Here is a 17,525-nt window from a genome sequence, read left to right on the forward strand (position 1 = left end):
TAGACAAAAATATTAACGAAAGGGGTAGAATGTTTGATGGAATTTTTTTCATTAGGGACCATAATTATGTCATTTTCCAATCGATGAGGGGCAGAACGAGAGTTAGCAAAATAGTTAGGGGCAGGGTAGGATTTTACTCAAGTTTTTATGAAAAAAATTTAAATTATATCCTTATTTACTTACAAATAAAAGGCTTAATTACTCTATTGGTCCTTATAGTTTTGTCAAATTTTTAATTAGGTCCCTATACTTTTTTTCTTTTAATTGGATTTTTGAATCATTTATTTTTTTCAAATAGGTCCCTCTTGGATAGTAAACGTTAAAAAAAGAATAAATTTACTATTATACCCATTGCTTGTTTTCAATTTACTATTATTGTGCCTTCGTCATTTTCTATTAGATATCGTTAGCCATGTACAGGGTGGCTTTATTCCAGGTTGTGGTTCAAGAATATCATTGTGGCACAAGACATTCTTCATTTCATGAAGCACAAAAACTTCAAAAAAGGTAATTTGTTTTCAAAATAGATCTTGAAAAGACTTATAATAAAATCGACTGGAGGTTTTTCGAAAGCACTCTCATTCTTTTTGGCTTCCGTAGGATCACTGTTAATTTAGTTATGTCAAGCATTTGTGTTTCATCTCTTTTTATTTTGTCTGTGAAATGGTAATAGGTTAAATAGTTTTGCTCCTAGGAGAGGACTGAGATAAAGAGATCAAATATCTCCTTACTTGTTTGTTCCTTGTATGGAGAGGCTTGCGTGTTATATCTCCCATAACTGGAAGATGGTGTGTGAAAATCAGTTTCTATCTCAAGGGGTGGATCAAAGTTTTTTTATTTAATGTCTGCAGATTATCTGTTACTTTTCTGTCAGGCTTCTAAGGCTCAGGTTCAAATGGTGATGCAATTCTTGAACTCTTTTTTGTAAAGCATCTGAAATGAAAGTCAACCTAATGCATGTCTACATGCCAAAGAGATGTTCGTACAAGTGCTTCTATAAAATGTGTATTGGACCTAAGCAAGTATCTAGGGGGTGAATCTCAATTATTCTCATGTGATCAAAGTGTGTTTTCATTCGGTAATCAAGAAGGTTCGAGGAAGATTAGCTAATTGGAAAGGAAAGGCTCTTCAACATAGCAGGTATGTGCTACATAATCAATTCAGTTGTAATGTCTTTTCCTATTTACCATATGCAAGTATCTTTTTTTTTTTACAAATTAGGTTTGTGATAAGTTATCTTCTATGATGCTTCAGTTTCTTTGGAAGAGTCAAGTGGATGGCAGGAGTCTTTTTAGTTAATTGGAAAAAAGTGGTCACTCCTAAGAAATATGAAGGCCGAGGTATTAGAAATCTTACTTATGCTAATCTATCCTTATTTGGGAAACTAGTCTGACAACTTTTGCACCATCAAGACAAGTCTTAGGTGGCGCTTATGAGCACGAAAGTTGAGAAATGAGAGTGTGTTAGATGGGTCTCTTCCTTACAATGCGTCTTATGTTTGGAAAAGCATCTTTAAGGCCTTTCAATTTATCAAGGATTTTTGCTCTTGGTGTGTTGACCCTTTTAATCAATCTTTCTGGTTTGATAAGTGGAGGATTGAAGCCCTATTGCTGAAGATCTCCCTTTTGTGCATATTTCTAATCCTGACTTAACTATTAGTAATATTTGGCGGGGCGAGCAGTGGGATCTGCATGATGTTTTCTCTATCATGACAAAGGAGGTGAGATAGTGTTTGGATGATTATAATCTATATTTGCAAGTTTGGGAAAGACCTGGATGGACTTGGCACCCAGTGTCCGCTAGACTCTATTCATTGAGCAACATATATAGTTGGTTGGCTAAGAGGAAGCTTAGTTAGGATGAACAGAAGAATTGGTTTATGGTTTTGGCGGCTTCACATTCCAAAGAAATACAAGTTCTTGATTTAGCTTAGTCTTTATAATACTCTTCCTACGGCGGAGTTTCGATTTGATCATGTTTTAGCTATGTCAAATACTTACCATCGATGTTAGCTTGGTTCTGAAACAGTTTTTTATTGTCTTTGAGATTGCCCCAGTGCCAAAGAGGTATGGATGCTATTAGGACTATACTATGATTATTTGGATTTGAGTCATTGGCTTTATAAATGCCTTAAGCCTGGTGATGCTTTCATCTTCCACTCGACTATCTAGTGGATTTGGAGGAGCTACAAACTAAGAGAAACTCAACACCTTCAAATTTTTTGGAACAGCAGCAACTCTACCACAAAGTAGAGAAACCAAGAAAGCATTATTTCCATTTCTTGAAGGCATTCCAAAGCAAGTAGTAGTAGTTTAATGGTGAATGGAAGAATTTTCACCAAAGTAAGTAGTAGTAGTTTAGTTTATGTATAGAATCACTCTATTAGAATGTACAATAATGAGCTCTTCAACCCAGATAACCCCCTAGAGCGCTAGCAAAGTGATTAGTTTGATTTGTAGTTCACAAATGACTGTATACTGTTTTCTTAATGCACCCATCCCTGTCTCTTCTCTCCCTGTGTTTGCATTGGATTTTTTCTCCTGGTGGCTCAATCAAATTGAATTTTGATACTAGTTTAGATGGCTCCGGTGGTTCTGCTAGTTTTAGTTGTATTATCTGTGGTTCTTGTGACTTTTGGTTAAGAGGTTGTACTAGAACATTTAAGGCATGTAATATTTTTTTTTGCTGGGTTATATCTTATTTAGAGAGACTTATTTCTGATTAGGGACAGTGAATTTTAAGAGGTACTTTGTTAAACAAATCATTTAGATGCATTCACTTTAGTAATATAGATAATTATTGGGTTCAAATATTCCAGAATAAAAATTAGCAAAATAAATTTAAGAGAATATAAAAAGGGACTTCCAAATTACTATTGCTATAATCTAAAGAGATGTAAATAGTGTACTAGACTGCATGGCCAGAACAACTGTATTTAGTAGGAGTCTTATTTAAATTGGGTTCAACCTTAAAGTGAACTTTAACATTGTATATGTAATCTTAGGGTAAAACACATGAATAAACCAAATGTAATCATAAATTACACAAATCACCCAAACCAAAAAATATTACATTTATCTTTCAAATGGACGTCTTTATGTAAATCGAATTAGGCTTGGTCGATTTGCCAATTTTCCTACTAAATCAAACCAGGCCAAATCGAATTACCAAAAATTTTATGTAAATTGAAGCAGTATGAGTTGATTTAAGCATGCATGTAACGTTCCTTAATAAATCGAATCACCATGATTCGATTTATGCATCCACGTGATTCAGCTAGTAATTCAAAATAAGGTGTTTTGATTTATTCAGCAACGAGCTAAAAGACATACCATTAGGACATTACAAATTTTTATGGTATTCCTAACATCTTTTAAGTCATTTTTTTTAGATTATTTTATATGGAATAAAATATTTTTTTGTGGTATAATTTAAATAAATTAATTAAAAAAATTTATTAACTTAAATTTACATAAAGTTCTTGGTAATTTGATTTGGCCTGGTTTGATTTAGTAAGAAAATTGACAAATTGAATAAGCCTCATTCAATTTACATAAAAATATCCATTTAAGAGATTAATGTAACTTTTTTTTATTTGAATAATTTATGTAATTTAAAATTATATTTGGTTTATTTATGTGTTTTATCCCTTATATGATTTCACTCACACGATTTGACTTTTTTTTCTCTTTTTTTTTTATTGTTTAGTCGCAAAAGTCACAAAAAAAATTGTTATTGCGTGATCCATATGACATAAACGAATAAAGTTTCTGATGATTTATGAAGATTGTTCACATGTTCTGTATTTAGTCATCATAAGATAAGTTCTAATGCTAGTTTTTATATTGTTTTGCGGTAACAAATCGGCCCCAAAAGTACTTTTTCCCGTCGACGAATATTTTCGTATATTATTTAACAGAAACTGATTATCATCCACCGAAACAACAAAAGAAATAAAATAATTAGCCTTTTCTTTCGTCACTTTTTCCTCTATCATGTGACTACAATCAGCTAGTCATACATAACGAACGTCACATTATTTATGCAATGCATAATTAGTTAATCATTGTATACGTGTTTTCCTTTTTCTTTATTCCCAAAATTTGATTTTGGCGACAGTTAGTGTGTTTGTGTATACCATACTATAAATTTTCGTTGTGTGAAAAAAAAAAACCCCCACAAAGATGTCTATTTCCAACAGTTTGACATTTTAAGAGCTGGTGTCCTTCCGTCCTTTGAAGTGTCACTTGAAACTTGTGAGCAACAATATAATTACAAAAATCACCTACATAGCAAAAATTTCGACGTACCTAAACGGCCCCTAAAGTGATCCTCTGATAATAATAATAATAATAATAATAATAATAATAATAATAATAATAATAATAATAATAATAATAATAATAATAATCTTTCATATAAAATTAAATCAAATCGATATTAGTTCACTTTAAGACGATATTTGACTCGCGTTCATTATTTTGAAAAATAAAAATGTTATGTCTATATAAAAACTTAATGGCGAAATCAGTTACAATATGAATATATGCATTATTTAAATTATTTTTAATATGTATTTTTTATTTTAATATATATTTTATACAAATAATTAATTTTTTATATATATCTAATATAGTTTATCAAAATGTTGCATAGATTATGTACAAAAATATGTAAGAGAATTAATGACCCTAACACTACTATATAATTTATATTTTTGCTTAGTAGCCTTAAATGTGATGCAGGCACAACTAAATTTGATCATGGCATGAGCATTGACAACACAAATTGGACATGATCATGGAAGAGACATATAAGAATTAGGTGGACCTATGACAAACATTACAAGAAAAAAAAAGGCTTGCAGTCATAATTTTTTTTTGTCACATTTTAAAAGCGTGACAAAAAAAATTAATGGCCACGCTTTGATGAGGATGGCGATTGATTAGAGATTTGTTTATGTTTTTTTGTCATGTTTCAAAAGCGTGGCAAAAGGGGTTAATGACCACGTTTTTATGAGGGTAGTAATTGATCAAAGATTTGGCCACGTTTCAAAAGCGTGACCATAGAGAAAAACGGGCACGTTTTTGAAGCGTGGCGACATGGTTTTGTTATAGTGACGTTTTAAAAGCGTGGCCATTTCTTGTAACCCCTTTTGGCACGCTTCAAAAGCATGGCCAAAAGGTTCCCAAAAAATAAGAGCTTCCATTAAAATATGATGAGTTACATTGTATACCAGCACTCTTCAAAACTCTTTCTCCTTCTTCAAACCCTTTTGTGCTTTATTGAAAAATAAATATCAAAACCCTAACCCTTTTGTGCACTCCGAAGAACATCGCCAACACTTGCAATGCCTCCGTCGGCTCCCTTTTCCGACACTCCCACCATTGCTGCTCCCACCATAAACCCCTAACCCTCCTTCGGCGGTGACTCTCTCTGGCGGTGACTCTCTCTGGCAGTGACTCCCTCGGCGCTCACTGTCCCTTGCAAACCCTTCAATGATGCTCCCTCGGCGACCGCTCCCTTCCATTGCTGAAAACTCCTAACCCCTTCCACTGCCGCTACCTTCTGTTGGAGCATTGGAGAAGGTTTGTTGTTTAGGGTTGCTCCCTTCCATCGCTTGAAAGAAACCCTTCCTCGTGAAGGGTCGAGCTAGTTTTGAGACCTCTACCACCACCTACATTGCTTTAGAACCACATCCCTAAACCCTAAACACCCCATCGCGCCACCTCATCATCGCCGTAGCTCTGTCAATTTGCCCCGTCGCCGTTGCCCCTAATCTTCCCCTTCAACTCACGGTAACCCACTTTCAATCCCTACCCTATACCCTCCTTGTGTTGCATCTATCTTTTCTTTTCGTTTCTGATTTGTTTGCTTCCATTTTCATTTTCGTGATGTCTTTAATCTGCATTTGTTTTAATAGGCTTTAATTGTTGGTGCTCATCGATTCCCCTGCTTCTCTATCGAGCCCTGATTGAACATGCCGTATGTATTTATTATTTTTACAGAAGTTTCACCTCTTCTTAAGCTCATAGTAATGAAGGAATAAAATAAATTATTCTAACAAATTCCAACTTTGTAATGTTATAAGGTTCTTGTTGAATATGGTTTACTATTAGTTTGTTATAGTTTATTAGTTGAAAGTTGAAACACATTCTTAATTTACTCAGCATAACATTTTAGCTGTTGAATTTCTTATTTATTTCTACTCTAATTGTTACTGATACTTATTTTATCTTAAACAAATTAATATTTAAAAAGCTTTGAGACCAAACAAATCAGTATTTGAAAGAGTGTTGGCTATTAAGTATTTTAAAGCACACATATGAATATTGTTATATGATTTATTTTGTTACAAAATTTAGAAAGATCAGATTGATGGAAAAGAATTCATGCTAATAAGCAAACTCATTATGTTTTCAGATATATGTTGTTCAACATCGATGGTCATCAAGTTCCACAACAGACAGTTATTGAAGTTGGAGATACTTTTAAGAGAATACTAGAAGAGGTTGATTTTTTCACTTTTCTTAATATGGTATTATAGTAGAATGTATACATTATAACTTTTATAGTCGAATGCATTTGCTGGAAGTAGAAAAAATTTATAGTCTAATTCTTGTTAACTTTGGATAAGGATCATACACTATAACTGAGTTGTTATATTAGAGATTAAACCATTCATAAAATTAGCAGCCAAAATTTTAGGTTTACTATCTCAGCTAAATACTGCATCTAAATATGTCAACTTTGGAGATAAATTAGCATTCTTTGGCATTCAAATGTTTGGTTAACAACTAGTAGTTCTTAGTTCTTACATCTGTTTACTAAATACATATTTATTGTCTCTATTTCTAATATTTTTTTGCCTAAAAATGCTCCTTAGTTATGTTCTTTTATTAAAAAATTAATATGATCTCCTCAGTTGTGTTGTTTTTGATTTGCTTGTCAACAACAATATATGTAAGGAGACCAAGATTTTCCTGGTATTATACCACTGGCTATAAAAGACGTTTAGAGCATAATACAATATGTGAGTTTTCATGCATACTTAACAAATTTTGGTTATGGTTATGTTGCTGTTATTTTGGTTATGTAGTAGTATTTTCTCATTAATTTGCATTATGATATTCTTCTAGGAATGACTAATTGTGTTTGCTGTAGACTCTAGGAAGAGAGTTTTTACACTGAGTTTCATATCTAGAAATATGCAATGAGGTAAACGCCGAACATTTCTTTGCTCAACTGGCTGTTTCCAGAACATGATTTTTTACTTTAATTTGTACTTGTCTTGACTCCTGCGACACTTTCTCTCTTACTTATGTTGCTTTTATCACTTTGTGACACTTGCAAGCTATACTGTCTGAAAGTTTCTTCGAAGTTTTGGTTTTAATATAGATTTTTTTTCTATTTCGGCTTGGTATATCAGGTGATAAATAACTTACTTCATTTTGGTTTTAGTGGTGGCTATATCATTAGATGTGTTCTAATCTTTGTGGACTATAATAGTTTTAACCTTGGAAAAAATTTGTGAAATTTTGCAGTTAAAGACATTCAAAATATCTAGGGAAGGTTATGTTCTGCTTCAGTTTGCACCCGCAAGTGCTTCGTGGCAGTATAATTGGACTAGAAAGCAGGTAAGTTTGCCTATTATGTAATTTGAGAATAATGACATGCTGACTCTGTTTCACAATATCTGTCACTTCAGAATTTGGCAACTAAAATAGATTATTCTATTGACTTAGTGAGTTACTCTTGTAGTTTTCAATGTCTGGTCATGTTTGCTTGATTGCAGGTGTTCTCATTATCAGTGGGTGAAATGGGAACTGTGATTAGCCTTGGTAAAAGGGAGTCTTGTGAATTCTTCCATGATCGTATGAAGAGCAAAAGGTATTTCTATGCTATTCTTTTCTGAGTTCTAATCATTATAAAATGTGAATTTATAATTTGATTACTATAAAAAAAATACTGAGTACCGTCAGATTTACCGTCGGATTCTTCAAATATATTCGACGGTAATTATTTACCGTCGGATTTACCATCGAAAATAATCAGATGGTATAAACCTTGTCGATAAATGTTTACCGTCGAATTTTACGATGGATTACCAGCTTCGGAAACCAATTAGTTACCGTCAGATTATTCCTACGGTAATTTTGAAGGTAATGTCAATTTTTTTTGGAATTTTTAATAAATGATCAATTTTAATTTTAATTTTTTTCACACAATTAGTGGTTAATTCATAAATAATAAAGCATTTTTATTTAAAATAATAAATAATAAAATGTGCAAATTAAATAAAAGTCAAGGAAAACAGATAAATGTATGAAACAATAAAACAAAAACCTAATATCTACATATCTAGGTAGTCGTCGTCGTCGTCAATCCCGTGGCCCTGAGTCGGCGGTGCAGGAGGCGGCGACGATGTCCGTGTGTCACCAGCACTACCGCTGCCACCAGTAGAGTCGATGCCAGTGGCGCGCATTTGGGCCTGGTACACCTCCATCATCTGGGCCTCCATACACTACATCCGCTCCAGCAACTCTCTAAACTAAAGCCTGAGCTCATCCGTAGATGTCACGCGGGTAAGGATATCCTGATACCTCTCCCGAGAATCATTAAACTTCTGAGCCTGCCGGTGAAGGCTGCTGGAGCTCCTGCACCTGGAGCCTTAAATCCATACCTTCCTCTGGTTGGACGCCTCGACTAGTGGCAGAGCCTGACGACGGCCTTAACATCGAGGTATGGAGGCTACTGGTGAAGAACGACCCCTTCCCATTGATGTGTGAGCATCTTTCCTTCATTTTCTATTTATTTTAAGTTAGAATTATTGAATTTTAATGAAATTTTAGTGTTTGAAACCTCTTTGGATGCTATTTTGAGTTGATTTGGTGTTTTAATCATTTCAGGTGAAGTTTGGATCAGTTTGGCAGAGTTTGTGTGCAAGAAGAGAAGAAGAATTCGAATCTGCTAAGCTAGCGCTAAACATGGAACTGGGCATTTTGCGCTAGAAACTCAGCAGCGCAAGGGATCTTTTTGCCTACTAGGGCACTAAACGCTAAGCCTGGCATTTAGCGCCAGCACGCCAGAGATGGATGGAAGCTTTCTGTCCACAATGGCGCTAAACATTGAATCTGGCATTTAGCGCCAATGATCCAGATTCATACCTTACCAAAAGAGCATCTGTAGTTGGATTTGGCTTTTAATTACTTTATTTTATATTATTTTAGTTATTTTTAATTACAAACAAAAGATTTTAGGTTTAGAATTTATTATCTTATTTTAGTTTCAAATCAAATTAGGTTAGATATAAAAGGGAAAAGATTCAGCCTTCGGGGGGCATCTTCTCTCTTACGCACTTTCACATTTTCTGAATCCTAGTTTTCTTTCTGAGTCATGAGCCACTAAACCTCCTTGGTTAATGTTAGGAGCTCTATTTATTTCTATGGATTAAGAATATTATTATTCTATTTTAATTAATGCATTTATTCAGTTTCAAGGATTACTTTCGTTCTTCATCTTATAAATTTGGGTAAATCGAAAGAATAACCCTTATTCTATATGCATTTTTGTGATTCTTGGAAGAGTTATCTCACTTGAACATTAGCTTGAAAGTAAATTCTTCCTAAATTGCGAATTACTTGGACTTAACGGGATACATGACATATAATCTTCTTATATATGGGTAATTAGGGGTTTTTGTGGCTAATAAACTAGAAGTAAACTTAACCCTCTAATCTATATTAAGTGACCAAGACATTGGCGGTTGATTAGGTTAGAGGAGACTAAATCACTAAGAAATTAGATTTTAGTCAATTACAGTTTGCGATGAAATGAATCTTGCATGATTAAAATAGTTGGTAAGAAAACTTAATCCAGACTAATAAATAACTCCGAAACCTTAACTGTTTTCTCTTATATATTTCACACCAATTCTATTGTTTGTGTCTTCACTTTCTGAATTACTGTTTAATGCTTTTGAACCCTAAAACACCATTTTCTGCTTGCCTAATTAAGTGATTCATTCAACTCTTGTTGCTTAGTCCATCAATCCTCGTAGGATCGATCCTTACTCACCTGAGGTATTACTTGGTACAACCCGGTGCACTTGCTGGTTCATTGTGGACATTCGAATTCTGCACCAAGTTTTTTGGTGCCGTTGCTGGAAATTGACTGTGATTGACAATTAACCATTTTCTGATTGCTTAGATTAGGCGTTTCTAGTTTTAAGTTTTATTTGTTTTATTCTTCAATTTTCGAAAATTTAAACTTTATTTTTTGTTAGAATTTTTCTCTTAATTTTTGAATTTAAGTTTGGTATTCCCCTTAGTAATTTTATTTTTCCTGATTAATTTTCTTTTTAGTTATTTTCAAATTTAGTGTTCACCTTCTTAGTTGATTTTCAAAATTTTGGTGTTAATTGTTCAGTTTATTTTATTCTTTTTTTTTTACATGGAATACCTCACTAGGAATTCTCTGCACTCTGACGTAGAGATTTCTACCTTTTCTTTGTTTTCTGTTGTTTATGAGCAAGAACACAAACAAAGAATCTCTTTTATATTTTGATCCAAAAATTGAGAGGACCGTGAGAAGGCGCTTTCAACAAGCAAGAGCTTATAAAGCCGGTGAAAATCTCAGAGATAATCTTAAGAAGGAAGTGGAAGAATTCACCATGGATCCTAACAACAACAATGCGGTTAATGTAAATGTTGCTAATCCGAATACAGATGGGGAACCTAAGAGAACACTTGGCTCTTATACTGCTCCTAACCCATATTTCTATGGGAATAGTATTGTTGTAACCCATGTTGCTGCAAATAACTTTGAGCTGAAGCCTCAGTTGATCTCTCTGGTGCAGCAAAATTTCCAGTTTCACAGACTCCCGCAAGGAGATCCCAGCTTGTTTATTTCTAATTTTCTGCAGATTTGTGATATTGTGAAGACTATTGGAGTGAATCCTGATGTCTACAAGCTACTTCTCTTCCCATTTGCTGTGAGGGATACAACAAAGCAGTGGCTTGATACTTAGCCCAAGGAGAGCTTGGACACTTGGGATAAGGTGATCAACAGGTTTCTGACCAAGTTCTTTCCTCCTCAGAAGCTGATTAAGTTGAGGACAGATGTTCAGACCTTCAGGCAGAAAGAGGGTGAGTCTCTCTATGAAGCTTGGGAAAGGTACAACCTGATGCTCGGGAAGTGTCCTCCTGATATGTTCTCAAACTGGATTCAGTTGCAGATATTCTATGATGAAATCTCTGAGACCGCCAGGATGTCCCTGGATAATTCTGTAGGAGGGTCACTCCACATGAAAAAGACCCCTAATGAGGCCATGGAGCTGATTGAAATGGTTGCTAACAACCAGTATTTATACTCTTCTAAAAGGACATCTGTGAAGAAGGGAATCATGGAGTTGGATACATTGGATGCTATTCTTGCCCATAATAAGTCTATGTCTCAGCAAATCAATGCTATTACACAACACTTCAGTGGAATGCAAGTCTCGGCCATCAGTACTCAAGATACTTCTTATGATATGAGTGGTGGTTTTTCTCAAGGTGAAACTTATGATTATAGCTATAAATTTATGAGACTTGAAATTGACACTTGTTGAAATTGACACTTGTTGGAATAAGATTTTTAGATCCTTACATCACTCTCGTGAAGGAGGCACTGGCATGAAGAATAAACTCACCAACCCAAGTCTACAAGGATCTCTAACTGAGGTAAAGCAGAGCTTACAGCTCAAGCCTCCTTTGGTGGGAGTTAATACAATTTTTCCTAACATCAAACCTAAGTTTGGTATTGGGTGTGCATCATCCACCAAGGAGGAAGGCCCCAAGAAGAAGGTACTCAGGAGTTGGAGAAACAAGAAGATCCCTTCTAAAGACTTCTCACCAGGAACGAAAGTGGTATTCACTGAAAGCCCAATCCTGCCTCATACAGTGAACAAGATCCTATCTCTTGAGCATATTGAGTTAATCCATGAGAGAACAGGAAAAAGATTCACAGTGAGAGGTGAGGAGCTAAGGCCCTATGACCATCCCTCTCTTTAGTAGAGTTGACCGTCAAGCCAGTGACGGTAAAGAAACGTTTGTTGGGAGGCAACCCAACCCTGAGTATCCTTTGGTTTTTCTTTCAGTTTGATTTTCATTTATTTATGATTTTTATTCATAGTTTTTCTTGGTTTAATTTTGTTTGTGGTCATGCAAATAGGAACAGGAAGAATCTGGAGGAAGAACAGAGAACTTTAGAGAGCATTACACTCGAGTACTCTGGCGGGTGTTCAGCGCCCCAAATGGCACATTCTTCGAGGGGTGCTGGCACTAAACGCTAGGGAGGGTGTTTAGCACTTGGATTGGCAGCTAGAGGTTGCTGTTAAACGCTAGGGAGGGCGCTTAACGCCCTAAATGTCATGAAGAAGCTGGCGTTAAATACTAGGTGGGTGTTTAATTCCCACAAGAGGCATAATTCCCAAAAATCACCATACCTCGTAGGGCACTAAACGCCAGCTGGGCCGCTTAACGCCATGTCTCGTCCAAAAAAAAAAATCAGTATTGGCGTTTAACGCCCTAGATTGCACAAGTCACATAGTGTTGTGGCGCTAAATACCGAGGCTGGCTTTTAGCGCTAGCAACGCAGATTTTAAAAATGAAGAAAGGGTTTAACCGTTACTAACGGTTAATTTTCCCACCCCTTACCCTTTGACCATTCAACCCCACTCTCTCTTATCTCCTACCCACTTTTCCATCCTCATTCATTCACCTTCTATACTAACCACCCTTGACATCACCCAATCATCTTCCATCAATTCCACTAACTATCTCCCTCTCCCCATTCCCCAACAGTCATATGATGCGTGAGCATCTTGTACCCTTTTTTCCTTTGTTTTCTAGTGATTTTTAGTTATGTTTTATTAATTTTTATTATATTTTATTGCAAAAATTTTCTTTGGATGATACATTGAGTTGTTTTAGCATTTTTATGATTTCAGGTGAAATTCGGAATAATTTAACAGAGTTTGAAACAAAAAGGAAAAGAGTTGAAGCAGCTCCCTTAGGTGCTAAATGCCAAGCTGACATTTAGCGCCAGCAAGCTTCACAACAAGGCACATTCTGCCCTCTTTTGGGGGCTAAACGCCAAACTGCCATTTAGCACCAGGCAAGCTGATCCGAAGCCCACACTTTGGAGGATTTCTAGTTGGATTTAGCCTTTATTAATTATCTTATCTTTTATTTTGTAATTTTTATTTACAAATAATATCTTTTAAATTTTAGGATTTATTATTTTATTTTATTTTCCAAATCAAATTAGGTTAGATATAAAAGGGAAAAGATTCACCATTTAGGGAGATCTCCGGACTTTCAGATCTTTTCTCTTCCGCGCTTTTCAGAATCCTAGTTTTTCTCTGTAAGTCATGAGCCACTAAACCTTCTTGATTAAGGTTAGGAGCTCTGTTTATTTCTATAGATTGAGCCTATTATTCTTCTATTTTAATTTATGTACTGATTCAATTTCAAGAATTACTTTCATTCTTAATTTTATGAATCTGGGTGGAAAGAGAGTATGACCCTTATTCTAAATGCGTTCTTGTGACCTTCGGAAGAGGTCTCTCACCTGGACACAGCTTGAAAGTAAATTCGTCCTAAATTGCTAATTACTTGAACTAATCTGGATACGTTACATATAATTCGTTTAGTCTTGGGTAATTAGGGTTTTGTGGCCATAAACTAGATTTGAACGTAACCCTCTAATCGGAATTAAGTGACCAACGGATTGGCGGTTAATGAAGATTAAAGGAGACTAAATCACTAAGGGATTAGGGTTTAGGCAATTACAATTTGCCATGAAATGAATCTTGCATGATTAAAATAGTTGGTAAGAAACCTTAATATGGAAAAATAAACTTCTCCGAAGCCTTAACTGTTTTCTCTCACTGTTTTCACACCAAACGCATAATTGCTTTCTTTACTCTTGTTTTATTGTTTAATGCTTTTGAAAACCATAAAACCAACTTTTTTGTTCACTTGACTAAGTCAATCAGTTGACCATTGTTGCTCAGTTCCTCAGTCTTCGTGAGATCGACCCTCACTTACCTGAAGAATTACTTGGACAACCCAGTACACTTGCCGATTCAGTTGTGGATATTCCGAAAATCCGCACCATTATACCGTCTTCCCCACTCCCCCATTTAATTTCATTTCACCAACCCTTCCCCATATCCCCATTTTAACCGTAAACCCCTCCCGTCTGTATAAACCACACTTTTCCATACTTTTACCCCACCTCACACAAAACATTTTCAATTACTTCATTCCTCCTTCAACTTTAACTACAACACATTCAACTACTTCCATTTCTTCTAGTCCCTCATCACAACTGAGCCCCCTTTCAACTTTTACAATTTTCTTTTGCTTACATTTTTACCCAACCACTTTCATCTTATATCTTATTTTTCCTTTCTTATTTATATATACTTCCATCTTTCCCTTTCGTTTCGTTTTACTCCGATGTACATTTCCTACTTGCTTTTTCACCCTCAACCTTTTCCTCATAACTGCATTCTACATTCGTTCTATATTTATTTGTTTGGGGACGAGAACAAACTTTAAGTTTGGTGTTGGAACGTTTGGCTTCTCTCTTTTTTCATATTCTATATGGCGCCTAAAATTGGTGAAATTCTTTTTAAAGAAGAAAAAGGAAAAGACTTCCGCATCCGGTCTATATGACTTTACTCAGTTCTCCTCTAAGACCCACAATAATTACTTTAATAAAATTGTGAAAAAAAAAGTTAAGCGAACAAAACTATAAATTGATTAGCACGTTATGAAACTTTAATTAATTAGAGTTACGTAATTTAAAATCCTCCTAGTAAAGGCCTTTAGCAAATTATTCATTCTAATTCAGTTTAGTTAGTTTGTTTTATTTTCTTGATTTGTTTAAAAAAATATTAATCTTCTAGAGCATAGAAAAAACTAAAAAGAAAACAATAGGCAACCAGTGAGCCACTTCGCCGTATAACTGATAAATCCAAAAATTAAAAATAATTTATTTAGGTGAGTTTATAAAAAAAATTTATGTTTAAATATTTTATATAAAATATTCTTCAATCTAACAATTATTTTTGGACTTCTTGTTTATTTATAATATCAAAAATATTTTTAATTAAAATTTTTTTAAAAATATATAAATTATAATTTAAAAAAAATTATTTTTGGTTTTTTAATATTTTATTTTTATTATTAAAATTTTGTCAAATATACTAAAAAAAATTTTTCATTTCTAAAAATTTAATAGTAACCAAGAAAACTCATTATCTAATACTGATAAATATTTTACTTTTAGATTATTAAAATTTTATATTTATAATTTAAAATTAACTAATTATTAAATAAATAATAAATTTTATTAATTATATAACATTGTCCATAAATATTATAAACTATAAAGTAGAAAATTCTGGATTGAATAGAACCTTACACGTACACATAAATTTTTTAAGACCAATCATAGTTATTATTGAAAAATAAAAATTAAAAACAGAAAATTAAACATGTCACCACAGAATCAGGCTACACTCAATCATGTCCAAACTAAACTATAACAATAATAATTCAAAAAGAAAGAAAAAAAGGAAGGAAAAGAAACTCCACAAGACGACATGGAACCATTTATACAACAAAGAGAAAACTCCTCATTTAACGCTTTCAAACGAAGAACATGGCAGCAACAACAATGGTAGCCGAATACACCAAGAATTTCGAAGGAGTAGCAGCCCATGCGTTATTTTTTCCCGGCGGTGGAGCCGTTTCACTTGAAGCTGGCGGATTAGCCGTTCCAGGAGCTGCACCCCCCGGAGGTGTCGCCGGAGGCGGAACGGGGGGTGAAGTCGTCGGACCCGGTGATCCAGATGAAGGAGACGGCGTTGTACCCGCCGGAGTCGGGGCCGGAGGTCCACTTACAGGAGATGGTGACGGTGAATTCCCCGCCGGAGCCGGTGAAGTCGCCGGAGTTGGTGTAGGTGGTGAAACGGAAGGCGCCGGAGGATTTCCGGCGGGTGCTGGTGTCGGTGCCGGCACCGGCGGCGAGCCAGATGGTGCTGGTGTTGGTGTTGGTGTTGGTGAGGGTGATTTTGGTGAAGGCGGTGTTGGTGTAGTGCCACGTGGCGCCAAGACAACAACGATTAGTTTCTGACCTTTGTTCTGACAGTTTTGGTCTTGGCCGCTGATGAAGTAGAATGGACCTGAATGATCCAAGGTGAATTCCGTGTTACCGTCGTCAAACTTCTTTATTGGGTTTGATTTGTTGCACTTATCGTAGTCTTCTTTCTTCACCTCTAGCACCGAGTCTGAACCCTTCTTGTATTTGAAAACTGCACAAAACATGCACATAATTTGCAAATCAGTCCACAGTCAGTTATATAATGTTCCCAAGAATCAAAATTATGTGGTCACTTATTATTCCCAAGGTGATCATAGTAATACTAGTAATATGATCTCTCACGAGGAAATAGCAAAATTAAAAATCTATGAATTGAATAACAATTTGATATTTCGAAAAAGGAAAAAAAAATAATTTGCTCACTAATTAGAGGATAAATATTTGGTACTTTTTATTCGCCCCCCCCCCCTCTCTCTCTCTCTTCCTTTTATCACTGATTATGGAATAAAAATTTGATTTTCTGCAACCGAGACTTGAAATATATAACTATTTAAATACTAAGTATTCTTTTTATCAAACAATAAAATTTAACCTTTCGAGATGAAGATTGGAATTGAAGTATACTAGCTAGGTAGTGATGATATATTTATATTAAAGGAGTAAATTAACTCACCTAGAGTGTCATTGATTTGGAACCTGTTGCTCCCAGCCCATTGATTGTAACTCTGAGAAGGGTTTGGAACCCACCCTGCGCTTCCACCAACGTTAAATTTGATGGCTTGGGTGGTCGACAAAACAGATAAGAGAATCAACAAAAGGGGAAGAGGTCGCACAAACTCCATGATGATTAAGTTATGTATGTATGCGCAGGACTACGATATAGATATGTTTAGTATATATTTATATATGAGAGAGAGAAAGAGAGAGGGCGAAGAAATAAGGGGAAAACTGAAGACAAAAAGCAGTGATGAAGGGATTTTGTAATGGAAATTGAAATATAAAGGGAAAGATTTAAGTGCTTATGTATCGGTGGAAATTGTGCCCCCCGGGAGGGAAAGGGGGAGGGGGGGGGGGGAGGGTACAATTGACAAATCAGAATTAGGTGTCAAATGCAGTCGTGTAACGTGCTTAGATTTTACCCTTGGTTGTGTCCAAACGTTGGCCACCGTACACTTGGCAAAATCAAGGGTGTGGATTACTTAGTACTGGTTGTTACACAATTTTTATTTTATATAATGTATCTCACTGATTTCAGTGATTTATCTAGAAAGGTTTATTAAACGGATTTTTTTTAATAAAATAAATACTATATATATTAAAGTATATATTTTAAAATAAAAATATTATTTGTACACTAAAATTAGTTA

General features: G+C 34.9%; 2 protein-coding genes across 8 annotated transcripts; one reads left to right on the plus strand and one right to left on the minus strand.

Moving 5' to 3' along the window:
* Positions 1–5,210: 5,210 nt before the first annotated feature.
* On the plus strand, positions 5,211–13,490 carry LOC112790123 (single-stranded DNA-binding protein WHY3, chloroplastic). 7 transcript variants are annotated; one of them, XR_003196522.3, is made up of 7 exons: positions 5,211–5,798; positions 5,924–5,985; positions 6,424–6,511; positions 7,545–7,637; positions 7,796–7,890; positions 8,366–8,785; positions 8,910–9,502. XR_003196522.3 is itself a non-coding variant. In XM_025832367.3 (6 exons), the coding sequence occupies exons 2-6, from the start codon at positions 5,981–5,983 to the stop codon at positions 12,993–12,995; spliced, it is 285 nt and encodes a 94-aa protein (XP_025688152.1). In that variant the 5' UTR covers positions 5,211–5,798; positions 5,924–5,980; the 3' UTR covers positions 12,996–13,490. The 7 variants fall into 7 exon arrangements, 3 of the variants coding, with proteins under 3 accessions (XP_025688152.1, XP_029152623.1, XP_072088806.1); XR_003196520.3 differs by having other exon boundaries at positions 8,370–8,785; XM_025832367.3 differs by lacking the exons at positions 8,366–8,785; positions 8,910–9,502 and adding an exon at positions 12,992–13,490.
* Positions 13,491–15,637: 2,147 nt separating this feature from the next.
* On the minus strand, positions 15,638–17,265 carry LOC112790124 (uncharacterized). The gene is made up of 2 exons (XM_025832368.3): positions 16,832–17,265; positions 15,638–16,369 (listed from the first exon to the last, which is right to left on the minus strand). Exons 1-2 carry the CDS (start codon positions 16,998–17,000, stop codon positions 15,705–15,707), a joined length of 834 nt encoding a protein of 277 aa, XP_025688153.1. The 5' UTR covers positions 17,001–17,265; the 3' UTR covers positions 15,638–15,704.
* Between the last annotated feature and the right edge of the window lie 260 nt (positions 17,266–17,525).

Source organism: Arachis hypogaea, chromosome 3, assembly GCF_003086295.3.
Source record: "Arachis hypogaea cultivar Tifrunner chromosome 3, arahy.Tifrunner.gnm2.J5K5, whole genome shotgun sequence".
NCBI lineage: Eukaryota > Viridiplantae > Streptophyta > Magnoliopsida > Fabales > Fabaceae > Arachis > Arachis hypogaea.

Excerpts from the sequence above, each read along its gene's own strand:
- LOC112790124 (XM_025832368.3), bottom strand. The coding sequence starts at position 17,000 with ATGGAGTTTGTGCGACCTCTTCCCCTTTTGTTGATTCTCTTATCTGTT. Across the intron at positions 16,370-16,831 it reads CCAAATCAATGACACTCTAG|TTTTCAAATACAAGAAGGGT; the intron begins GTGAGTTAATTT and ends TGTTTTGTGCAG.
- LOC112790123 (XM_025832367.3), top strand. Across the intron at positions 6,512-7,544 it reads TTAAGAGAATACTAGAAGAG|TTAAAGACATTCAAAATATC; the intron begins GTTGATTTTTTC and ends GAAATTTTGCAG. Across the intron at positions 7,638-7,795 it reads ATAATTGGACTAGAAAGCAG|GTGTTCTCATTATCAGTGGG; the intron begins GTAAGTTTGCCT and ends GCTTGATTGCAG.